Below are 26,839 nucleotides of genomic sequence, written 5' to 3'. Positions count from 1 at the left end.
AGTCACATGTAGGCTAGACCAGGTAAGGATGGCAGATTTCCTTCCCTAAAGGACATTAGTGAACTAGATGGGTTTTTACAACAATCTGCAATGGTGAGACTTTTTAATTCCAGATTTTTATTGAATTTAAATTTCACCATCTGCTGTGGTGGGATTCAAATCCAGGTCCCCAGCGCATTTCCCTGGGTCTTTGGAATACCAGTCCAGTGAAAATACCGCTATGCTACAGCTTCCTCCTCATATGTCCCCATACTAGAATATGGATAATAAAAACAAAATGCTGGAAATACTCAGATCTAGCAGCATCTGTGGAGAGATAAACAAGAGTTAAAGTTTCAGGTCGTGACCTTTAATCAGAACTTTTAGAATACGGATGTCAGTTGAGAACTAGGATAAACCTTAAAAGGGGTTCTCACTAGTTCAGTTTACTGATCTGTTTTTTTATTCTGCACCTTATCTTTTTTTAGATCCTGATCAAAATTGCAAGAAGCAGACAATGCAACAAATAATTTTGATTTGACAAACCAATTTTAATTTAAAATAGGGTTTTATGCTGGTGAGCAGTTGACAATTTTCTTAGCAGTTAATGACTTCCACATAACTTACTTTAGATCCAGTGATGGTAGCATTGTGGGTTCCTATGGATTCTACAGCTTAATTCAACTCCAGTACTTACAGGAAAGATTAAATTAGTTGGAGGAGCATGAGGGAAAATATACTGAACAATTTTATTTTTATGTGGCATTAGTTTGTGTTTTGCAGAGGAATAAACTGGAAAACTATGCCTCAGGTGCTTCTTTAATTCAAAAATCTTTATTTCTCTGCAACCCTATTTTTGCATGCAGTCCTCTCCTATGAGAGTCTGTTGTGCTGCTGCTTCTAAACAATTATCCAATGCATAGGCCCCTCTATAGATAGATTTACTAGCCTGTGTTTCAAACTTGCAGTCAACCAGAGCTAGGTTAGAGGCTATACGGAGCAGTGAGTTGCATCATTGGTGCAGGAGTTTTTATTTAACAGTTTAGCTGTTACCTTTTGATGTAAACATTGGGGTCTTCCAAGTCTAAATTCCTAGTGAGAAATGCAGCAGACTGTGATCAGGTTTCTTTTAGCTGTGGGATAGAAGTACAGAAAAGGCAATTTTTTTTTGTGTGGGGGTGGTAAACAGTTGAACCATGAGGGTAAAAACAAAAAGCTAAAAGCTACTGCGGATGCTGGAAATCCAAAACAAAAACAGAATTACCTGGAAAAACTCAGCAGGTCTGGCAGCATCGGCGGAGAAGAAATCAGCTAAACGTTAGCTGATTTCTTCTCCGCCGATGCTGCCAGACCTGCTGAGTTGAACCATGAGGGCATCACTTGTTCTTGTATGCTTACAGTAAATGACAATCAGGCGTGGAAACACAAATCAGATTTTACTCTTCCCAGCTTTGAGAATTACAGATGTTATTAGCACCACCAGAGGCACAACAATAGCGATTGCTTAGGATTGTAACATTTTGGAAAATCTAAGACCGGGGAGGTTAAATGTGGGACTGCGGCTTTGAGTTCTTATGTTTTGCTGCTAATAATGCATTGAAAATCTTAGTAATCTAATAAGCATAATAATGCTAATACTCCACATCAGAAGACGTGAGTGAAAGTAGGGAACTGCAACGAGTATTGATTTCAGCACTTCGGGGATGCAAGGAGGGGAAGAACATGTAGAAAAGTGCATCGGACTGTATATTTTCGGAAGTATTGGCCATTTCAGTAGAGAGAGGTAAGGAAATGTCCAATGGTGAGAGGGAGATTAGAGGATAGGTGAGAGAGGGATCACCTATCAGATAACAATCTTCAGACGTATTAAACCCAAGGTTCGCCTCAAGTCATCACTACCACCTCATTTAGCTGATTTTCTTTACAACCTTGCTGGTATCTCCAAATTGGCCTTGCCCCTTCACTTTCTTAGTTTTTTTTAAGCAATGGTGTTGGGGGTAATTCACTTTATCCTCATTTTTAATTTTTAGAAAGCTTCAGAAATAACATTTTTTAAAAATTGACTCAAACCTATTTGAAGAATTAGAGGGTGCACCACCCCCACTGAATCGTCTTGAAGGGAAGGAAACTAAGGGTTTTTTCCTTTTTTAATTCCAAAATTCAATTAAGTCTCCTATCTAGCTGTTTATTTTTCTATAATTCACAAATTGCTACTTTGCATGTAATAATTAATAGTGGGATGATTCCAAATGTTCCTTTTTGTTGGGAGAGGCTTGTTAATGCCCTTGTGAAGTTACCCTTTGACTGGGAGGTCTTTCAGCCTCATTGTGTTAGAGCTATGAGAAAAGGAGACGGGTTGTGTTGGTAATCCTGTCCCTGGTTTGTTGATAAAGTTCTAGGCTCAGTGGGATTATTCTAAGACTTTATTGTACATGCGCTGTTTGGAGTGAGTATGTTAAATTGGCTGGGAGTCACTTTAATTTGTAGCAAGAAGTCAAGACCTAAAGGCCTGGGAGCACATTTGAGTGGTTCTTCATACAATATACTGGAACTACTGGTACTGTAATTGTTCAGACTCATTGGAAAAACAAACTAAAATTAATTTACAAAATAATAATGGCATTTGGTTCAGTACAATTGGATTACTAAATTTATGGCTTTTGAAAACTCTTCCTTGTCAGTTTTTTTTGTGATACTTAAATGTTTAGTCACTTTTAAGCAAAGCTCTCATGGCAGCACATCTGTAAATAAATGTTTTTACTGGAATACAATTGGCTTCAGCCCTGCCTAGTTATACACACTGAAGAGTTACAACTTTACTGAATTGATGTGCACATAGGGTGTATCCCCACCCTGACATAGTTATCCCATGAAATTAAACTCTGCAAATCACATTTACAGTTTTTAAACATAACAATAATTGCAAACTGGAAACCATGCTGTAAACTACATGCATCATTTCAGCTGTTGGGAAAGATCAAAATGCAGTACTACTGAGGGGAAAATTTTGCTGCATATATGCAGATTTTCTGAAAGAAAACAACTAGATTATGGCCACATTCATTGGAACTGGAGTTTCTAAGTTTTTTGTTATTAGCTATAATCAAGCAGAGAATCCTCACTTCTATCCATGTTATTGGCGATACAGAAACTTAAATCCCTGTTTAAAGGATTTCAGTCTGGCCTGTTCCCCATACTCATCTGAAGTTGTGCAGGTTTCTTCAGCTGTACTTTCGGTTCCCTTATCTCAAATTTAAAGCCAATTGTGGTACAAAACATGGTTTAATGCCTTACAGCCACATTAATGACTTTTAGTTGCCTAATGGTTCCTCTTGCGTAGCTGTGTCAGTTTTGCTTCAATGAATTAGCTAAATTTAAATGACCACAGTATCCATTATTAGTAGAACCTGTTAACATTTCAATGTATCAGGCCTTTGATTTCATGCCGTTCTTATCCATTTCCTGCTACCCTCACACTGTATTCATCTGTATTGACCATTAGGTCTAAGATATAGCCATCATGCTGTTTACACAGCCTTGTGATGTAGCCCTGGCATTTCATTAACATATTTAACAAATGCCTGCTGTTGATTATTCTTTAGGGGAAAAACCAATCTCGGATCATCCCCTTTCTTGCTTTCTCTATTTCCACTGCACACAACTCCTGATTACTCAACTACTTTCCCTGCCCCAGTGCTCGCTAGCAAAGTTGATTGCTTCCTTTGTATAGGCACTGTTCCTTATGTCCTCTCAAGCTATTGCTGCATAACTATTTTCCCTTTCCTTTTCAAGGCCCTTGAATGCATTGCTTTTGAATGCTTAGCTTTACACTAGCCATTCCCACAATTCTCTTTGAACCCGTTTGGTCTAGCTTTTGTTCTCGCAGCATTAAAATCTCTGTTCAAAGCCAGTAACAACACTTGTGTCAATAACATTATCACCTGTCCTCAAACTCTAATGTTTCTTGTTTTACTTGCATAAGTGGGATTTCATGTTCCATATGTGTGCTGATGGCACCCTGCTCTACCTCTCTATTACCACTATTGACTTCAAAACCACTTTAGTATCATGGGACTGCTGGTCTGACATTTAGCTATACATGAGCCTAAACTTTTGCCAATTTAAAATCGGGAAGATCGAATATAACTTATGCTGTGCCCACCAAAGACTATTAAGACCTCTGACTTAATTCCCCTTCAGCTGAATGCTCAGGTTGAACTATAAGATGCACCATGGCTCTTTGCTTCCACCTCTATAACTTTGCTAGCCTCTGCACTTAACTCTTCTCCTCCCCCACTGCTGCTGAAATCCTTTTCTGCACTTTCATTACTTCTGGACTCAACTTCACAAATTCTCCCCTTGACAATTTCTCCATGTCCACTCTACATGAGATGTTTTCCAAAACTGCAGTTTGCATCCTATTCCATGCTAAGCACTACTCGCTTATTTGCCACGATTCTTTAAAAAGAAAGGAATGGAAATGGAAAGAAAACCACTGGACAAGATTTCACTTTAAACCTTTTACTGTAACAAACCAACTAAAATCAACAGAACTGAAACATTAACAGGTGAAGGATATTTTAAGTAAAATGGTAAATTTTGCTATAAATAGTCAATATGACAAAGATACTCCTCACGTACTTACAAGTACTCACATCCTGCATGAATGTGGGACCGCATGCAATGTCTTTCCAGTTCAGTCTCTCTTTGTAGAATTTTTCACTTCCTATCCAATCGTTTTGGCTCTTGAGTTGCATCTACCAGCAGCCGTATTCCACCTGAAGTCCCTGGACACGATTACCATTGACAAGATGCATGTCTATGAGCCCCCTCTCACCTGGGCTACAACAGTCCTGATGGAACAGAAACCCCAGAGACTCCCTTCTCTGATGCCTTTAAATGGCCTGGTGGGCTCTGGCACTAGTGGGTATTGTCCAATCCACCATCTCTCGCTCTTTCTGTCTTCAGTGTCCTGTCCTTTCCAACTGTATAACACACACAGTAGCACAGCCTTTGCTCTATTCTCCAAAGATCTGCTTCAACACCAGGATCCATTTGAAAACTGCCAAATAGAAAACTTCCATTCAGAGAGCCTTGCTTGTTTTCTCTTTGGGCAGTTAAAAACACTGGGAATTCGTGCAAAGGGGAAGAAGAACTGGATGACCCCATCCCACTGCAATTAGCTTTCTATTTTCCCTTTGCTGCTTAACTGTTCATCCTATGGTAACCCAAGGTCACATGGGCATTTCTTGGAATATAATGATATCCTAATCAGGAAACCAATTAATCATTTCTCAATATACTCCCCAGCACAATCTGTTCTTGAACAGAAATTGCACAAAAGACCATGCTGGCTTTCCAGCACATGGGTCATCTCACATCCCCATCCTTGTTTACAAATCCTTCATGACCTTACCTATCCTATCTCTAGAACCTCATCCAGCCTTTCTGGCGCTTTTGTCCGAATAGCCTTGATTGTCACTGCATAGCTATTTTTCCATATCACTTGCACAAGCTGCTTTATCTTGTGCTTAATTTCCAGGTAGGTCTCATAATTGTGTTCTAAAAATACTTCCCATAGTGAAGAATTTATCTTTCAGCTTTCTCCAACTGCATTTTTTCATGCTGGCTGAATTAATGCACATCAACAGAATTAACCTTATTTTCGGTCAAACCTACTACTTTCTGACTTGGTGTGCTTCTGGTGCTTTTGCTTCTTTGTGCTAATAAGTTTACCAGTACTGTTGCATGTCTCATGGAACCAATCTTAGCATCTCCATTCATATGTTCTTGTCTTGGCTTCGCTGTATAGGTGTCCATGTGATAAACTGGACAAGCCACCATGACCTTTAGAAAGTTAAGTCTTTCTTTATAGGCAGACCCAGAATACTCAACAATTTTTGTGTTCCAAAAAAATGCAATGTGTGTGTTAATGATACTTGATAGTGGTGATTAAATTTGCGGAGAGTGTAAAAAGGGTGTCCATCCCATTAGTTGGCATGATAAAACTGATCCACCATTGAGTGGAGTACTCTGACAGTCTTACCAACAACTTGCGATTATATAGAACCTTTAACTTTGAAAATGTTACAAAGTGCTTCACAGGTGTTTGAAAAAAGTCAATTAGGATTTGGTGCATGATGGGAAGCGGGCAGTAGAGTTTTGGATAAGCTGGTGTACTGAGCAAGGAGAATGGGAGAGCCGTGGAATAATGGAGTCCAAAGATAATGAGGTAGAGATGAAGGTTTCAGTAGCAGATGGATTAAAGTAGGCGTAGAGATGGGGAAGTCCATCATTGTAATGGAGAGCATACAAACTCAGAAGCTCATCTCCAGTTGAATTCGATGCTGAGGCAGTGAACGATGGAAATAGGAAAATAAGCTATTTCGGTAGATGCCCTTGGTATAGTGGCTAGGTAAGAGTGGAACCAAGAAGTGCAAGCCCATCAAGCTAGACAACAGAGAAATGTTGGTGAAGGATAATGCACCGGTGGTCACAGTCACAGAGAATGTAAATTGTACCTGTGTTTGAGGATGTTTCAGTGTTGAGAGCAGCCAGGACCATTTCGGAGAGATTCAGGTGGACTTGCAGCAGAAATGGGCATAGATTTTGGAGGCCACAACCCATTTAGTGAATTTGAAGAGAACAGACAGGTGGGAGATAGAGTGGTAGTTTTGAAGGACACAGCTTGAGGGTAGGTTTTTTTCTTGAAGAGGCGGGGTGATGGCAGATATTTTCAAAAGGCAGTGGGGCGATATTATCTGAGGCGAGGGAACCAATTGCAATGTCAGCTCGTGTGAGACCAGGAAGGGACATTTTAGTGGAAATCTCTATTGTCATCCTCCTGAGCAGCACTATGTAAACTGCAGTTTTTTTTCTATCTGTGTCTAATTGTTACTAAGGCCCACACTCAAATCACCTACAGCTCTAACGGCCTGCATCCTCCATTCTTCTGATGCTGGTCTACTGCCATTTGTTCCTGCCCTGTTCCATTCCATCATTTATGGCAGAATCCTCTAATCACTACCCTGCACTCTGCAAGGGTATTCCTCCATTTTGCCTCCTCTCTCACCATTTTCAAAACCATCATAATTTACCTCTTCTTACTTTTTACCACTACCCTTAAATCTTCTCCAAAACTTCCATCACTGAGCAGTTAAAGCAGGGAAGGAAGCCGAAAGCAATGGCCTTGAAGCTGCTGTAATAAAATAGAACAGAAATTATTCTTTCTGCACCCTCCCAACAGACTTCATGTCCTCAGCATGTATATAATGGGACATGGCTTTATCTAGGTTTGGGAAATACCAAGTTTACAAAAGTGAATAATTCAGATAATTTAATTGTAATGTGATCATATTTAGCTCTGAAATTATTACATAAGTAGGGTAGGCTGGGAGGCCTAGCCACTTCAGTTAAGTGGATAAGGTGCATCCCAAGTTATTAACACCAATTTTTTTTCTGAAGTTGCTAATTTGAAAGCTTTTTAATGTTGCTATTTTGAGCATGGTGTAGTTACCAATAGCAAATAGGATCTTGTTTTAAAACAAATGCTGCAAACTGTAAGGTGACAGCACCCGCCTTTTAGTAACTGGGATCTGAAAGACAAGTTAGCTTGTATCAGGGCCTGAGATTTGAGATTCACTGCAAAAGCAGGCTTGGGGACTTGAAATACTTATATTTAACGGAGGTGAGTCTTGTAAATTAGATGATGAGTTACCTTGCCAAAGCAAATGGAAAAACTATCTTTTGCTAAGCCCGTCACTTTGCAGCATCAGATAGGAAGGATAGATGGTACAAATAGAATGTGCCATGCAATGATGGAACTTTGGTTCATGCACGGGGCCCCACAATGAATATTTCTAAATTAATGTCCTTTTATATATAGAATCACTATCAGTAAAGAAGTAGTTTTCTAAAACGTTGAAGCTGCTAGTACTGTAGTAGTAACACAACTTTCTTGAAACCCTAGTCGTAGCTTTCGTAGTCGGGTGCCAAATCTTTCCAGTAGTTCCCAGTTTCGGGAGGAAAATTGAAAGTGCAGATCAACCCGTATAATTGCTAGGTATTTGGTTGGATAGCTATGTTTGACAGTGATTCATTCAACGTTTTGACTATTTAATGCAGAGCATTTCTGTCTGACATGCCACTACCCTTTCCAGCTGATGGAGCTGCAGTCAGTTGTAATGCTTTTGTTACCAGCCTAATTGCTAATTGATTAGCAAACAGTACAAACCACGGATAAATCTACTTCCTGGTCTGTATAGCAATACTTAGTGTATTTACTCACTGGGAGGCTGCTATTGTGTTTGAAGTTACATTCTGCCAATTTGTGTTTCAAACCTTAAGAAAATTTTGCAGACAAATTTGGATGGGTTTAAATATCAATTTATATCTTAAAAATGTTATGTTAATGCTTTTAGGTTTGGCTTCACTTAGTATATTAAGCTGTGGGTACATGACGCAAAGAAGTAGTCAATTTAAACAAAATCATTCAACACATCACAATATTGTGGGTAGATTGGGAAAGGGAATTTCAATACATTGGTAGGCCAGATTTTTCTTCTGCAGGAGAAAGAAATCTTGTGCGTTTACATTTTATTGATCGATATCTTTTAATTGAAAACATTCTAGACTTTCTTCTTAGCTGCACAATCTGACTTCTGTCTCATTTAGGCATCATTACCTAGTAGGAATAAATCCAGATTATCAGCCAACGGAAAACAAGTATGGACATATCCTTTTAAGAAACACCTGCTTTAGGAAAAGCATGCACAAGATACTCTTTTCCTGTGCTGTATAAGGGCACCTTCCTTTTGCTCATGTGCTAGTTCTTTTCCATTGTTGCGCAAAGTGGTACTGCTGTTCCGGAGGTCTAAATTCTTTATCTTTAGATTTTCCTTTTGCAAAACTGTTTTCACTTTGATGGAGAATGTCTGCTCTCACTAAGTATTTTGTAAAATGTGATTTGGTGTTTGACAGCCACTCCTCATGCTTATTGATGAAATACCATAAAAATGACCCATTGTTATGTACCATGTTTGTGTATCTATATTAAGCAACACATTATTAATATTGTGCTACATGTATTACTCTTTGTTTTACTTGCTGTGGAAAATTATGCATCAAATGAATGGTGTCACTATAAGGGTACTGGATGGGAAAAGCTTATGGGCAACATCATCAAAGTGAAACGTCTGAAGGGATTGTGTTCATGTAGGTAACCTGTACTCTCTCCTGAGGTATATGAAGGATACTTTTATTTGAAGAAATGAGAAAGACCTTACAATGTAGGTAATGTTATTTCTTTGATTATATTCTGGATTGTATTATACTATATTGTTTCAAGTGAATTATTAACTGTATGTTACACACCTAGGTGGTATAATGTGCCTTTTTTATTACCATGAAAATTAGGTCCAATGGAGCACCTCCAGAGCAATTCTCAGAACTCTGTAATAAAAAAGTAAGTAGATTTTTCAGTTTTGTGGCTCTGCATTCAATTCACTAAGAGGTGCATATACTTATGTCTCATTCAACCTTTATTTTGATTATTCTGGTCACCTTGCCTTTTGATTTTGGTTTGCCTAGCTGGCGCAGAATGAGGAATACTGGCAACAGGTGGTGAGTCCTACAGGTTCTTTAAATGTCTAGAAATCCTGTGCTGCTTTGTCATTTAAAAACAACATAGCATGAATTAAGCAAATTCTTTTTTAAAAAGAAACTGATCTGGAGTTTATAAATTTGCTAGTTGTGATTAGTAATACACATGGTGCTGCAAGCTCTAATGTCACGTCATTTTAAAAACACAACACTGCTTCTGAAATTTAATTGAAACATTCTCTTGTCCTCAAGTGCTATGTTCCTTTAAATAATGGGCCTGTTTGGAACAGTAGAATTCTCCCGATTGTATCTCTTCAGTGACCAATGGTGAAAGACTACAGGGGGACTTGGACTAAAAAATGGGCAGACAAGTGGCAAATGCAACTCGATGTAGAATAGCACACTTTTAAGGAAAGAGGAAGGAAGTACACTGTAAAAAGTCAAATTTTAACAGGGTTAGAAGGACCTCGATGTGTGATACACAGGTCATTGAAGGTAGAAGTCCAAGTGCATAAGGTGATAGATAAGGCACACACAATCCTTGATCTTTTTTTAAATCTAAAGAGAGGTCAGAAAGTGGATGTTGAACTTGTACAAAACCTTAGTCAGGCTGTAGTTGGAGTATTCTGTTCAGTTTTTTTGGCCATACCATTTATAAGAAGGATTATGAAAGCAATAGGTGTAACAGATTCACTAGAATGTTACCAGGGATGAGGAGATGTCATCAAGAGAGACTTAAGAAGCTAAAGCTGTTTTTCGTGAGTTCGGCGGTCTGTCATTAAGATTAAAACAGTAATGAGAGAGCACAAATTTAAGATAATCACAGAAACAGAGTGGGGGGGGGTGGAGTTGAACCATTTAAGTGCAAGAATGTTGAATCCTCTTAATGAAGCAGAGTACATAAATTATTTTAAAAGAAACTTGGGATTGTTGCTTGAAAAAGAGGAAAGTTAAAAGGTTTGGGGTGCAACAGGAAAATGGGATTAAACAAGGTGAGATATTAAAGAGCATGGCGAATGAGCAAGGATGGGATTAGACTAGGTGGATTGAGGAGAAAAACATGGGCGCAGACCGAATGGGACCTGTTTCTGTGCTGACACATTTTATAGACAAACACGTGGAATTTCTTTTGTACCAATTTATCACCCAAGTAACCAAACTTCAAACCCACAGGGATTTTTATCAGCCTTTTGGCTCTCTCTGCTATTAGGCAAACTGGAAGATGCACATAATTTTATTTCTGTTTCAAAAACACTAAATTATGCCCTCAGTAAGATAAGAATTTCAGTAGGCTTTAGTCAGATTTATGTAATTTTTCACACACTAAATTTATTAAAAACAAAATAACCACATTGCACACTTTCCATTTGTGCATGATTACTGCTAACATAACTCACGAAGTGTTACACAGAACTGTATGTGTTTTTGACATGAAATATTCCATGTACTCGATAGCCTGAAACAAATTACTTTCCAGCTTTGCCCTGAAAACTCAGCAGCTTGCAAATAATTCTGCTCTTGTTTTTCTCTCAGTACACCTGATCCTTTTATGGACAGTTGGAGCTTTTTGCCTTCCATAAAAACATAAGGGACTTTGTCTCATCGGACTCTGGTGGGTTCCTTTCAGTATTATTTAAAGTGAAAACCATATTTGATGCTGTAATAGACACTAGCTAATGATCTCAAGGAGTTAAGATTTTCATTCAATTTGAAGTGATTTTTGTCAAAATGCAATTTGTACAATGCAAGTGAACATAATACAAATGTTAGATTGTGTGCTAGTGCTTAATAACATAACTTCCTAAACAGTGTGCTAAATCTGTAGTCAAATCTTTTGGCATCCATTTGATCAAGTTGTGCTTTAATTCTCAAAACTACATAAGCTGTCATTTGAATCCCTGCTTGCAGTCACGCTGAATGTTTGCACTAATGTAACAAATGGAGGAAAGTACATCTTAATTAAAGCCAGATCCTCTGCTGCTGATTGCTGCTTCTGAGAGTGTTAGCCAGGTTCCTTCAGATTTTCATTATGAAAAGTCTTAAGCTCGGCTCCCAATGTTATAAGAAAGTACCCTCCCTGTCAACTGGCGCTGTTCTGTGCTGCCTTTAATTTGCTGTATGATGTTCATTTCAGCCTTTGAACATCAGTTGCTAAATTTCTTTAAGGATAAAGATGCTGGCTTTAAATATGAATCTAGTGTAAAATGGGGTACTTTCAGACTTTCTGGTTTGAAACCTGCATGAAAAGAGGGAGCTGTTCAGGAGGATTTACAAAAATGCTGAATTTTTGGAGCTGCAGCTTTTATTTCACCATCGTACTGCTATTTAAACTGCAAGCAATGCCTTTTTTCTCATGGCAAACAACTTTTAACAGGTCTGAAAGCGGCTATGAGCAAAACTAGTGCCAGTTCTGGATCGCACAAGTCATGCGCAAAAAAAAAAAAGAATTTTAGCATTATCCTGGCAAGTAACTATTATACCCATATCAGTGGCTAAGACGCAAAACCAGTGCCAATTCCAGATAGCAGTAGTCATGCGCAAAAAAAAAAAGGAATAATTATAGTAATATCCTGGCAGCTTTGAGTTACAGTTCCTCTATAAACATGCTTGCTCGTCCACTGGTTACTGGCAAAATAAAAACAATACCTCAGTCCAGTGGTGTCAGCGATTGAGTGACCTCACAAGACAGTTTATTGTCTGCCATTCTGAGTGAGTGATTATGTGCCTGGTCAAATCACTCAACATTTACACCTCTGGGGCTGAATTATGTGAGAATATTCATTGTTCTGGGTAGGGAATCACTTTCAAAGGAAGCACAGATTGGAGATTGGGCTGCAACTCTTTGGCACTGATTCTTGAACCTGTGCTTCCTTGGACCAGGAGGTTGTGAATTTACCCCATGATTTTTATGTGCAATAAATCAAATGCTCCCATGTGAATGTTATGCATTTATTTTTGTTTGTCTTCATATATTATCATCATATAGAATATAATCTGCAATAAAATGTGCTGCTTCTGGAACATGCTCCACAATGTGCTTGCCTTGATAGTTTACAGAAACTTAGTGTTCTTGTATTGTTTTGCAATCTTTCTTTCTCTGGAGGATTGCTTGTGACACTGTGACATGATTTGATTATTTGCATGCTGGGCCTGTGACTCAGAAGGTTGTGGGTTTGAGCCCACTCTCGGACTTGAGCACATAATCTAATCTAATCTGACACTTCAGTGCAGTACTGAGGGCATGTTACATTGCCAGAAATGGCTTTTTTGGCTGAGATGTTAAACTGCAGCCCCATATGCCTGTTCAAGCAGGTGTAAAAGACCCTGGCGCAAAATTTGAGCATGGGTGTTATCCCAGTGTCGTGGGCAGCATATATCCCTTGTCAAACACGAAAAACAGATTATCTTGCCACTTATCTCAATTGCTGTTAGTGAAACTTTGCTGTGCGCAAATAGGCTGCAGTGTTTGCCTACAAAACAACGGTGACTGCAATGCAAAAGCAATTCCTTAGTTTTAGGATATCCTGAGAGCACGAACGGTGCTATATAAATGTAAGCCCTTTCTCTCAAGGGTGTTATATCATGACTTGGAGAATTATTTCACTAACTAGGTTACAGGGAAATATTGTTGCTTCTGTGTGTACTGTGATACTCTACACACCTTCCATCAGATTATAAGAATAATTATGTCATTGTTTCAATTGAGAAATAAAAGAAAAATCAACTTTTCAATTTGAAAAATGATGATCGCAGTCGATCAAAATGTGTGCCTGCAGAAAGCGTTCAACATCTTTAGTTTACTTCCCCAGTTTTTCAGGCATTTATCATTTGCACAGGCCACCCAAGTTTTAACAATTTAAATAACAATTCTTAAAAATGATAACGGATATAAGGCAATAATTCAGTTGAGCAGTTCTTCTGTTGTAGTAAACCAGCAGAGATGGTAAAAGAGTTGTTGACTGCCAGAAGAACCCCTGAGGTTAAATGAAAGTTTTAAAGTTGTCGTCAATTATTTGCAGTGGCTCCCCATAACTGAGTGACAGTGCATTGGTGTAACTTTCAGCTTTGACACACTGCCTCTGGACAGTCATACAAGCTATAACACTCTTACCTTGGAGTTGTGAGATGGAGGTGGTATGCTGAAGGTGAAATATAATGCCAGTACATTGCAGAAAAAAAAAACAGTAAGTAATGAATTTAGTCCCATGTTTCTTGAGGTGCTTTCCTTACAGGAAGGCATGAAAGTTATTCTTCTCTGTCAGGAAATGGTGCATGGGGGAGGGAGAAAGGTAACAAAATTGGTCGTTACATAGGACCTAGAATTAGAAAGCTTTGTTCAAAAGGTTCCATTTATAAATCCTAATTGTGCTTTGCCAGCAATTTTCCATCTTGGCTGCGTGCCCCCTATTACCTGCAATGGGAAAACAGATCAAATTGGTGCCTTAATGGGCTTTCATTAAGTTTGCTTCCTCTGGGTGCTGTGTTTGGACTGCTTTTAGGCTAAGCTATGAATCTTTCCCATAATTCTTACGTGCACCTCCTGACTGCCACTGAAGAGTGGTATTGATTCTGCTGATAAAGTAGTGCATAGACTCTCCAAACTCAAGAGAATACCATGCTTAGGGGAGGAGAAGGAAAGCCATTCAAAATACATCCATATCAATAAGAGTATTGTGTAAATTATAATTCATAGAGAAGTGTTTTAACTTTTTTAAATACTTTGCATATCCTGGGAAAATTCCAGGCTGTCTAGGCTAACCACATCATTTTAAGTTTTCAGCCTATATATTGTGGTGCTGACTCATAACCTAATATTACAATAATAAGGATAATTAAAAGTCAGTAGTTCATTAACTTAAAAAAATAAATTCATAAAACAATTTAACATGGAATATTTTTAAAAATATTTTCACCCTTTCTTCGAATTTTAGCTCTTTTTTTCTTTGTCCACACTCCCCCTCAGTTTGCTATTTTTATTTGAATTATTTTCTGTCTAATGCAGCCCATCTTAAACCAAAGTATTGCGCTTAAAATTTAACTTCTGTCTTCTGGGCCTTGTCAACTGAGGGCAAATAATCTAAAGGTTAAGATAGTCATAGATATCATCGTATGCGTTTTTGCTGCAATTTTCTGTCAAAGACAGGAGCCCACTGTTCAATAAATCATATCAACAGCTGGAAAGTGAGATCACACCCCAATCAGACAACTTGGCGCTATAAAAAATGGCTAATATTGGCATATTGAAGCCTCATACAAACACCTTTCTTAATGCTACTGCTTTTACAAAACAAGACGGCTAATAAACATGAGTGCTTACAAATTGAGAGATTTTTTTCACACTCTTGGTATAAACTCAGCTAATCCTCGTTGTGTACCCTCGATTAAGTCACCTTTGCGTGGGATTTTTTTTTAGAGGGGGTAGCGAAGATGAACCACGCTTACTTTGTGGTCGGTCCCTTTTCTCTGACATGATTCATTCTTCTTTTGCAGTTGTTTGTTGAGCAGCGCAGAAATAATCGGTAAAAATGGCAGACAATAATGTTGTTAACAATGGCAAAGACGGGGCTGGCCAGAGCACGGAAGACGTTTGCCGGGACTACCTGCGCAATGTCTGCTATCGCGGCAAGACCTGCAAATACCTCCACCCGGACATAAATGAGGTACATGACCTAGGTGTGAAAAAGAATGAGTTTGTCTTCTGTCATTACTTTATGAATAATGTTTGTACCCGTGCAAAGTGCACATTCATACACGGGACAGCAGAGGATGAGGAATACTACAAAAAAACAGGGGAGCTTCCTTTGCACTTGCGTTCCAAGGTGGCTGAAACCTATGGTCTGTCAGTTTCTGACTTGTCTGCTGATAAAAGTGAGATTCCAGTATGCCGTGACTACCTTAAAGGTGATTGTCAAAGAGGTTCAAAATGTAGATTCCGGCACTTCAAACGTGACAATTCAGAACATGATATCAGACCGTCACGAGACCCCCCACTTTCTCAGCCATTGCGTAGATATGATCGATTGGATAATAACAGTGGTATCAATTGTTATGAGTATGATCACCGCTTGAAGAGGAGAAAGTTGGAAGGGTTTGAGTTTGAAGTGTACGAGTACGATCTCACAAGTCGACGGTCAGTTGACTCTGGATACCTGGAAGAGGAGAACCTTATGCTGCGAAACCGGAATGAGGAACTCAAAAAGCAGGTGTCAAATTTGATGGGTAACAATGAGGTGCTTTTGGAGCAGAACGCATTTCTCCGCAACCAAATAAAGGCAGCAATGGTGAACTCTTTGCCCACAACAACAGCTGGGAGATTCGGCCACTGCACTTCTCCAGGAATTAAAACAAGGGGACTTTGGGAGTAAAGTTACTTCCAAAAATTGCAAAATCAAAAAGTTAGTCAAATGGTTCTAATGAGCTGACTTCCAAAATTCTTAACATCTCAGCAGTGACCCGAAATGCATCAGACTCTCTGCTTCCTGTGATGTTGGGTGGGGGGTGGTGGGTGTGGAATATCCTTGACGAATGCTATTCAAATCCTTAAACTGTTGTTTATTGCTTCAGTGTATCCAATCAAGGAACATACCAAGCTTCTTGGCAATTTGAAAAGGCCATGCAGGAAACATCTATGGATTGTAGCTGGATTAGCTTTTGCTTGATGCTGGCAGCAGTTGCTAATTGAAGCCATATTGGGAAAAATTGCTACTTGGAAGAGCAGTTGAATGATAGTTGCGAAAGTATGTCAGCATCATAGGAACTGCAAATCTTTAGCAAACTTTGTTGAAATGCAGCTTATGTCTTAAGACAATACATAATGCGTAGCAAGGTTAATTTCAAGGTTGTACTCTCTGTACGTGAGGGAGTGTTACCACAGAGTTTTAGTGGTGATTTTGGTTAAAATGTAATTGAAACTAGAATGGTGATGACTATGCTGCCTTTGAACTGAGCTGGACCAGACTCAAGTATACCAACGTTAGTGTTCCAAAAACTCCTCTAAGTGAGTGAGCTGGAACAACTCCTAACATGTGTGAAACAATAATGTAAAACATTACAAAGGAACTCAGATAATGGACAATACCAGTCAAGTGAATACCCTGAAATATAATGACACAATGCAGCTGCAATACTTTTTCCCCTGAAGGTATGGTGCCCTGCAAACCAAACAGTGCGTTTGGCATGTAATGAAAAAAAATTGTGGGTTATCCCTGTTGTCCAAAGTGGACACTCATCTTTTCTGAAGAGATAATTGTACTTTTTAAGCAATCTGCACATCTTGATTTGCCAAGAAATTTCCCCTCAGCCCCTTGAAACACTAGAGGATCCTTACTGTACTACTATTTCTGCTCTCCCTCCCCCCCCGCCCCTCCCACACACGCACACTATAAAGTACAAGTAACACTGGGTAATCGTCAAATTGGATATTAGTAACTAAATACGTAGATACCAGGTGCTATGGAATTCCTTTCTATCTTGTTCCAAAAAGGCATGAGAATTTGCAGTTCTAAGGGTGTATAGGAATAAATGTAACTATTGAGTGAAGGAGTCTGTGTAACTGAAATTTGATGTTATTTCTATTCAGTTGCTCTAATATTGTGTACACTGTAGTTGTAATCCAATAATGTTACATAAAATGGTAACTGGTATTCACAGTTCAGCTGCACAAGATATAGGATCAGCACATGGCGGTGTCTGTATGTTCCCAGTTCTGTTATGCTAACTAATCTCTCAGCCTCGTATAAGGAAATGCCAGGCTGGGGCAGGAGCAGAACTTGTATGCAAAAAGGCGCATAATGCCATTGCTCGAGAGGTACATTTTCAGAACTGAAACATTCTTTGGGTCCTTTAGATGCCTTTGGCTGTTTTGAATGTCACATGTATTCAACCTTTTGCTACTTAACATCAGTACGCTGAAATGTTGTCTTTCTCTCTCCCAAATATATTTATTATTACACAACCCTGTGTGAACTTGCTGCATGAGCTTAGTCGTTTGCCTGAGTGTATTCGGGCATAATATTATTAACCCCTTTCCAGCCAAGGAAACCTTGACCTAACCATTGAATATTCAGACTGGCAGTTCCGAAATGTTATTTTTTGATGTTTGTATGATAATGACAAAACTTTCCAGGAATATTTTGTTAGCAGATGGTGGTCAACTTAGTATGAGCATCAGTATACCCAAGGTGCCCTGGAATTCCAATAGGATTAGTTTCATGAAGCACTTACCAAAACAACCACAACACAATTTCTTAAATACATTTGGTGAGTTTAAGAGACCATTAGACTTTTAATGAGAAAACGGTTGTGATGTTCAATTATTACGACCTTGTGTTTGTGACATACATAGTCTCAATAATGGTATTTTACTTTTCTCTTGCAGCTCTTAGTTACAGTATTGGTAAAGCTTGAAATTTTATACCATGCTAATTGTGATAGATTAATCCAAAAAAGAGTTAAGGTCCATGGGTTTAGGCACTTGGACAAACGTGCATTTTTTTTAAAAAAGGACTTCCATAATACAGTGTTGTAATATTGAATACGTATATCTGAGTTATAATAATTATAATAATTATGTCTCTTTTTTGAGTTCAGTTTTTCCTAGTTTGAATTTGTTTTCCCGAAAACATTAGATGTTCTTGAATTTAATTTAAATTCTCTGAAATGGTTAGTAGACTAGCAGATACTGCAAATGGCAAATAGTCTGGATTTCAGAGGCAATAAAATTGTTGAGCTTTGCCTTTATTTTGTGGCTGGAAAGGTTTAATGATACAGTATATATGTGTTTTTATATAATACATATATATATATATAAAATATATATATATAAAAATATATATATATAAAATATATATATATATTTTTGCTATGGTATTTACTGTCAGTGCTTTTCTATGCAATCACATCAATGTTCTTTCTCAAGGTTAATCTTTCCACAGATAGAAAGACCTTCAGGGTTCCAAATACCTAGTTTTTATCAACAGGGATTATTCCAGTGTGTAGAGATCCTACATTGAAATCACAGTCCCCGACATTGAAGTTTGGCCACATCATAAAAACATATACCTTTTTAATTTGTTCATGCCTGCCATCTATTAACCTCTGCATTGATACCTAATTGGGAAGACCCCTCTATCCATTTACTGTTAATTGTACACCTTTTAAAAGTAGAAATTTGTGAAAGCCTATTAGTGAGTGTATAACAATAAAATAATTTTTTCACATATTAAGTGCACTGTCTTTTTATTTTTGCATTGTGCGCAGATCACAGGAGGGTAGAATTGGTGTTCAGCTCACCCAGAGCTACTCTTATGCAGACTGGCAGAAACCTGAATGCAGATGAACTACCTACCCTTTTGCCTAAGAAATGCTTAGGGACACTCTTGGGTTAGGAAGGACAAGGGACAAGAAATGTCACTGAAATTAATTTGTTGCACATACCTGATTGGAAAGGAGATACTTACATAAACCATCTGCCCTGCATAATTAAGAACTCAACACATGATTCTGAGAGATCACTTTTACAAGAAGATTCTTTTTATGATTTACCTATATTTTGAGACTAGTCAAATGTTTAGGAAGTTGGGTGTGTTTGAAAATATTGCCTTGATTGATTGATATATCTTAGATGTGACTTTTTGTGCTCATCAGGTGGGAGATCTCCCATTCTAGGCATTCGATATTAAGCAGCCCCTCGTCAGTTACAGGTACAAAAGAAAGCTTTTTCTGTTTGAGGTTTTCAAACTTTTCAGTGTAGTGATCTCTTAAAAATATGACACAGCCAAGGCTCACCAGCTCCAAATTTTCCAAAAGAACGTCAGCTACCCAACGGAAACAGATATCACTGTAGCAAATTCACTCATTTGTGTTCAGTGATACAAATAATGTACCAGTAAGTCACAAATAGCAAATCTGATGACCTCATGGAGCTGGTATTACCTTGAAGGCATCTCGGATAGAGGCTGTTCAAAGGTTGGGGCTAATGAGTATACATTTCTCGCACCTAGCCATCCTTTGCATCTTAGTGAGATTGCTATTAATATTAAAAAAGGGGCAGTTTGTATTGTAGTTCCACACCACCTATCATCTGAGCCAAGATGGGCCAAACTTGCTTTTCATAGAGCTCTTGCAGGCAAAGGAGAGAAAAGACTATCATTCTATCAGTTTGAACTTGATTTAAAACTGGGTTCTGATCCCAGTCCTGCCAAGATCAGAAACCCTCACATGGGAATCATGGGTGAGGACTTGCATCTGAAAACTCCATAGTGTAAAATGTCAGTGTAATGACAATTTGAAGAAGCTTTAGTTCTTTCTGCCACTTTCCTCCCTTGCTTCCGAAATCTTAGACTCTTTGTTCAGATGCAGTTCCTAATGCACCACGTTCTCTATTTACAAGATGCCCATTATTCAAATGTGAGCCTAGATGGTGAGCGTTGGCAAGCTATTTAATCGTGGGGGGAGTATCACAGCCAAATCATATCTCCAACCAACATTCACATATGCAGGATTCCACCATGGATCTCTGGATAGTGAACAGTAGCCCTGGATGTTACTCCTCTCCTTAATAAAGACATGTAGATGCCAATTGCAACACCCAACCACTTTGCAGTCTGCAGTCAGCTAGCTCAACAAAAGGCGGGGAACAAATCTGATAAATCATAAGAATTAAATTGCAAGATGCAGTGGATTATCATACCTACTTGTATTTCAGACATAGACCATTAAGCTGTGTTGCCTTTACTCTGGTAGGATTCACTGTCATGTTGGTTGTTGCCATTTTTTCTCCCAACAAAAACAATCTGTCTCAATCCGGCAAATGGCCCCATGCTTAGGTGTTTTTAGACCTCAGTAACTCCCTCCCCCCCACAATATTTTGGAATAAATGTTATTCCCAGTTAAATATTTGAATCAAAATAATTGAGCCAGCTCATGGTTGCCATTTTGTTATGTAAATATGTAACAAATCAATTCATAGTGATTTCTTTCTTAGCACTGTCAAATCTACATAAAAATTTTGCACCTCATGGAAAGTCTGTGTCTATAAGATTCCAAATTTCACATTCACTAAAGCAGCAATCATGAATACTGACAAACAAGTACATGGAACTTCACTGTCTCAAAAAAAAAGTCACATTTGGGGGAAAAAAGGGACCAAGCACATTCCACAAAAAATGAGAAACTCGATGGATGTTAGATTTTTCCACTTTCCCTATCTTTTAATTCTTGTCCTCAACACACACACCATTTTAGAAATTTTTGGCATGGAAATATTGATTCTCCAACATGCCCTATCTCCTGTGCACTACTCATGTATTTCTTCAGAAACCTCACTGACCTTATCCCTGTCATGAGTCTTCCCTCTTTTACCAATCTCAACCTCTATTTTGCTTAACAGAACTCTCGTTGTTTTCTTAGGTCTACATTTGCAATATTTTTGCGGCCAGACATGTTAACCTGTGCCATGCATACATGCAAATTTTCCAGGCCAGGAGGTTTTAGCATCCCAGTGTCACTTCTGGTAATCTGCTTTAAGGTGGAGACGACAAAAAGAGTCTCTCTCAAAAAAAAGAGCAAGCAACAGGACTGAAAAGAAAAAGAGAAAATGTAGAGAAGAAAAAAATGAAAATTTAGAGAACAAAATTGTACGTTTGAAAAGAAGGGAGAAAAATGAAGCAATACTAGGAAAAAGAAGATTGAGGAATACTGAGTCAAAAAGAACAGCAAAGTAGGAAATAAAAGGATTAAGAAAGGAACAGTAGTAAGCATAGTAGACTGGCAAGTCAAATATAAGGCTGAGCTTAAACTGCCACTTTGATGTATTGACTTTGATGACACAGTGTCAGTATAATTCTGAAGTCAGCCCCTAAACTAAAGCCAAGCACTCAATGATGAAAATGGAAATTGTGGCCTTGATTTTATGATATTGGATAAAGCAAATTGAATTTTAAAATAGCATTAGCCAACTGAGACTCTGGGGTGACTGAAACATCCTTTATTCTATGTCTAATGCACTTGGATGGTTGCATACAATCTTCAGCTTACTTAATGCAAATACATTTTTTGTGGTTATTTCATATCTATGTCTAGTTGGCAAAATGCAGTCCATTATTTATGTGAGATCCTTTATGGTGTATTTCTGTGAATCTCAGTGTGGGTGTCTAAAATGTAATTTCTGTTAATAAGTGTTTAAAAACTGGCCAGGCTGGGAGAGGGAAGACCATTGAGAGGGGGTACAGTTCCAAGCCGTTAACTTGTGTACTTTAAGTCTGCTTGAATCTTGTTTGTTGAAGACTATCTTCAGAGCGACTGCTTCTACTCCAATGGAAAAGACATTCCTATAATTCAGGAACTTTCTTGTGGTCTTCAGTCCTCTATTTGTTGCATCTCTCTGTGAAGTCGGCAATAAAGGCTCAAAGAATAATCCTACATATTTACTGGCCATGGCAGTGTGTTTCTAAAGACTTTCTGAGAGGAACTATAAGAACAATGGACACTGTCTTTTCAAGGAGTCAACCCCCCATTTGGCTATGTTGTAAGTTTGATTATTATGCTGTATTGTATCTTGCCACTCTTTTGTCTCTATTATATTGTCTTGAAATAAATCTGGGCGAATTGCTTTTGCTCATATGCAGTGGTTTGGTGGCGTGGTAAGTGGTTTACTATGATCAGAGTTAATAGTTAGACCTGGGTTATGCTAATTCGCAAAAGGCAGAGTATAAAGATTGGCTTCACAAAAGGTATTGTTTAAGGAAATCATTCAGCCATAAAGACAAAAAGATGTCGTTAAAAATACAAACTGTAGCAATCACCAGGGGCCCATCTTAAACTGCCTGTGCTTGGCAACAGATGGAATATAAATCCAGTCCATGATTAGAGTGTCTACTATTAAACGTCCATTTTTTTTATCTTTTTCTTCATTGGTTAGGTGTCTTTTCTTCATTGGCTGAGTCCAGGAACTACTCAGAAGCATTTTTGACATCTGAGTCGGGCCACTCTTGGAGTGAGAACAAGAAGTCTCAGAGCAAGGCTGCGGTAAAAATAATTTTAAAAAATCTTCATGGAAAGCATCAGTACAGATCAGGAGTCACGGATTAACTTATTTTGAGGATTGAGTGTATTTCCCCTTCAGTTGACAAAAGAATGCTGTGGGGGGAAACTAAGCTACATAATGACCAGATGGGTTTATGTTGAAACTGGATCTCTCCATAATAATCAATGTAGTGCCAAGATGAGCAGTCTTTCATCTTCAAGTATAGTGTAACTAAAGCAGGAGTTTCCCAAGTTTTTTTTTACCTTTTGAGCTGCATTGTGGATACCATGGAACCATCATGGGCTGCATATCAAGTTTAAACTAATTCACGTTAATTTACAGATATACCACGTTGCAGATACTAACAGATTTTGGTGTTCTGATTTAGGATTTATCCACCACTGAGGTAACAGCGCTGAAAACGGCTATTTCTAAAACCTGCAGGTATCCAAAATTCAAACAGGACAAACCAACAAGTAAGAAATATTAGCGCAAATAGAGCTGAATTTTGAGGCTGGACTACTAGGGCTTGCAAGTTGCATTTGACCCTCTTGCCATAATTGGTACATCTCAACATTATTGGCTGCTATGATGTTTCTGTTCTAAAAGCAAAACAGAAGGTTGAGTTTTTGTTATGAACTGACATGATTCGGTAAGGACAGGAGTCTTTGTGTCATATACTGAAAGTAACTAATTATCCCAATTTAAATAGTCTTCCTCTACCCTCTTCCCCTTTCTCCTCTCCCTTCCATTTTTTTAATGGTCCCAGGTAAAGATGATGGGCAGGCACTGGCCTCTGCTATTATTAAAGCGGCTACTAGGAGGTGCGCGAAAGCAGGAAGATTCACTTAATTTGTTTTCTTTCTCTCTTCTCCACCTACCCTTGCCCCCACCACCACCATGAACCCAATTGAGATTGTGACGTTTCTTTACATAGTTTTAATTATATTTGCTAATATGCTTTGCTCTAATTATATTGTATAACCCTCACGTGAAAGGTAAGCTGTGGAAAAAATTGCATATGATTCAACATTTGCCATACAAATATATTGGATGATATATGATTATTAAGCCCTCTTGTAGCACCGCTCATAATAAGCCACTGAGGGAAGCAGGTTAACTGTTGCTCCAAATTTATCTTCCCTTTTCAAGGCGAAAGGCTTGCCTGCTCAGTTAGCCCAACTGAGATCAACAACTTAGCTGTAGGAAATTAAACTGTGGACCCTACCACTCTATAAGAGTGATAACAAGGTGCTCTGCTCTGCCATCCTATTTCTGTATATTAATAATAAAATGTTTTGTATTTATAACATTAAGGACATGCAACACCACTCATTTTATTTCTCCAAAGTGCCAATGCTGCAGCTATTTATAAACTAAGGTGTAAACTCGATAAAAGACTGCCAGATGGTGGTTTCCTGGGCGTACTTTTTAAGGTTGAAGTGTTATGGGTCAGCTTGGATCAGTTGTTAACACTTTAGCCTGAGTCAGAAGATTGTTGGTTTGAACCCAACTCAAGTGCACTACAGAGTGGGGTACTGCATTATTGGGGGTGCCGTCCTTTTGATGAGTGTATATTAAAATCCCAAGGCACTATTTGAAAAAGAGTAGGGAGATGGCCTGGCCAACATTCCTCTCTGAACCAACATGACAAAAAAAATGAACTGGCTATTTGTTCATTGCTGTTCATGGAATATTGCTGTGTGCAAAATGGCTGCTACATTGGCTTATATAATAATCACTGCTGTTCAGAGTAATTCATCCGGTTTTGGCGCTATATAAAATGCAACTCTTTATTTAAGCTGATATGCCGAGGTTTAAAAATCACCTCATTACTATATAACATGCAGCACAGAAACAATGCTGAGATCTCAAGAATCTTTACTATTGTGATATTGCTATCATATTAATACATATTAAACCATTATGAAACAGTTACTTCTGTGCTGTCTTGTCTTTTTCCTCCTGGTATTCTCCATTTTATCTTAATTTTTTAAAATTTCAATTTAGCTTATCATTTAGTTTTATATAAACTGCAATAGAACAGAACATAGAATTGTTTAGTTATATCTAGTAAATTTACCTGTTTTCCTGTGGCTCTGTGACTTGTCTATTTTGGAGCAGGCACCACACTGTTTAAAATCATCCTAAGGCCGATTTTTTTAGCAGAATGGGAGACAGATCGCTGGAGTCCGATCTGACCGGGTCTGAGTGAAGGATCAAAATTTTGATGTTTTTCAGCTGACTGCTTACGCCAAAAAATGCAAAGCTCCCAGCAAGATATTTATTAGCAGCCAAGGTAAGAGCATGCGCAGAAAGAAAACATTTGATTAGTGGAATTCTGAGGGTTAAGCACGAAGAAATAAACTTGTACACCTAATTTATAGTCACAAATGCAAGACAAATTGCTAGAAAAAAGGGATTAATTTGCTCCTGTTTTGCAGCTTAAAGCAAATTTAGTGCATTCATTGGCGGCATTGAACTTAAATAGAACACTAAGGTGGCTGGCATGTTGCAAGCTGTTCTGCATAAATCCTTTCACCAAATTAATAGCGATGAGGAAACTCTGAATCTTGAAAGAGCTGCTGGAAGCCATTACCTGAAGGCCAAGTATGAGAAAATTCACTCATTTCCAAAGCTCAGTGCTTGCCACAATTTAGCTTTCGAAAGAATGGTGGCTGCTGCTGACAATATGCAGCCCCAACTAGTGGAACCATCATTTAATGGAATATGATATGTACTCATGCTAAGGTCAGGAGAATTGTGAGAATGCACTAACACATGTTGTAGTGAATTCTGCTGCTTGCCACATTGCTTGTGAGGAGTTCCTGGTACCTGCTATCTGCATCACAAAGCCTTTTCAGTTGCTTATTGCCCAGTTAGTGACGATTCCATTTGGGGAGGGAAGGAAGTTTAGCAGGGTTTCAGAGGGTTGTTAGTCCTTGGAATTCTCTTTCATAGAAAGCAGTGGAGGCATTGATTATGTTCAAGGCAGAATTAGATTTTTAATTGCTATGGGAGTCTAGGGGTATGGGGGACAGGCAGGAAAGTGGAGTTAAGGCCGCAATCAGATCAGCCATAATCTTATTGAATGGCAGAGCAGGCTTGAGGGACTGAATGACCAATTCTGTTCCTATTTCTTATGTTCACTTAGTGGGCCGAATTGCCTCCAAGATAACACACCTGATGATGGAAGATTGGAACCAAGTCAATTGTCTGGTGGATATCTTTGCCAGGCTGGCCAACACTACTCCAGGATACAAATAGTGATTGACTAGCCAGACTGGCTCATTACTGGAACCTGTAGGGGTTTGTTGTCTCAGTGGGGTCTGTGATACTTCCCATCTGGCTTCCACAAGCAAATGCTTAATAGACAGGTGATTGAAAGCATACCAGTGTTCCATTCTAGTAAATTGTGCAGTTTTAGAAACTCCAACAGTGCCCTGCGCACACTAAGGGGGTGCTGAGCCTTGGCTTTTGATAACCTGTGCTCTTTGGATGTAGGTAAGTGGGATGTATCACCAGATTTTACAGGAAAGCAAGTTAGAGGAGTGTTTGATTAATTTTGTGAAGACAAAAAGTGAATGCAGCAGTAATCATTTGATAAAAGCAAGAATCATTTGATAACTGGTTAAGTATTTTAGATCGAATTGAATAGCTACTTTAAGAAATTAAGGATCATTCTCCACAACATCTCACCAGTGACGGTAAAATCTAGAACATAAACCCACTTTTAAGGACATCAAATTAATACTAGCAGAGCTCACATATTTCGGGCCTTTTATATGCTAGAAAACACATGGACAATGTACTCTCTTTGGTTTGCTTCTAATTAATCATTTATCTTCCAGATAAGTGAGTTTTTCCGATGGAACTGCTTTTTAACCCCCTATATGCAACCTACCTACCCTCTAATTTATTTTTGTCATGCGCAGAACCTTTTAAATTTTTTTGTGCGGTAACATAAAAGGGCCAACTTGTGCAAGGCCCGCTTGGAAACTTAGTCGCGCAGCATAGAGGGAACATTGCCTGTATGTGCTTGTTTTATCTGTCGTCTTAAAATCTGACCGTATAAGCTCACCTCATCTGTTTTGCTCTTATTGTTCTGTTCTCTATCTTCGCTTTTCTCAGTTCTCTTTCATCCCTCGATTTGATTATCCACCTCATTCCACTTTTTCATATCAACCTGAAGCATGTACTTTCCTTGCTATTGTACCATTTATCTGCTTCTCGCCA

At 38.5% G+C, this 26,839-nt stretch overlaps 1 protein-coding gene and 1 long non-coding RNA gene across 24 annotated transcripts in view; one reads left to right on the top strand and one right to left on the bottom strand.

The window, feature by feature from the left end:
* LOC144672709 (zinc finger CCCH domain-containing protein 10-like) overlaps window positions 1-26,839 on the top strand; it is a 53,766-nt gene that overhangs the window by 12,169 nt on the left and 14,758 nt on the right. For 2 of the 23 annotated variants that reach the window (XM_078534645.1, XM_078534646.1), the window contains exons 2-3: window positions 9,394-9,442; window positions 9,568-9,600. The exons of 3 other annotated variants lie outside the window; for them this stretch is intronic. In XM_078534645.1, the coding sequence (XP_078390771.1) occupies window positions 9,394-9,442; window positions 9,568-9,600 (82 nt within the window). Of the gene's footprint in view, window positions 1-8,038; window positions 9,271-9,393; window positions 9,443-9,567; window positions 9,601-11,112; window positions 11,192-15,069; window positions 22,208-23,750; window positions 23,855-23,883; window positions 24,903-26,839 lie in introns of those variants that run through there. 18 more of the 23 variants (XR_013574147.1, XR_013574139.1, XM_078534640.1 and 15 more) reach the window with 17 other exon arrangements.
* LOC144672716 (uncharacterized) lies at window positions 143-26,824 on the bottom strand. The gene is made up of 4 exons (XR_013574152.1): window positions 26,685-26,824; window positions 9,352-9,429; window positions 1,019-1,112; window positions 143-218 (listed from the first exon to the last, which is right to left on the bottom strand). It is a non-coding gene; the product is annotated as an uncharacterized LOC144672716 (long non-coding RNA).

This window comes from Cetorhinus maximus, chromosome X (genome assembly GCF_964194155.1).
Source record: "Cetorhinus maximus chromosome X, sCetMax3.hap1.1, whole genome shotgun sequence".
Classification (NCBI taxonomy): domain Eukaryota; kingdom Metazoa; phylum Chordata; class Chondrichthyes; order Lamniformes; family Cetorhinidae; genus Cetorhinus; species Cetorhinus maximus.
The sequence above is the reverse complement of the archived record's forward strand: the minus strand, read 5'-3'. Positions and strand labels throughout refer to the sequence as shown.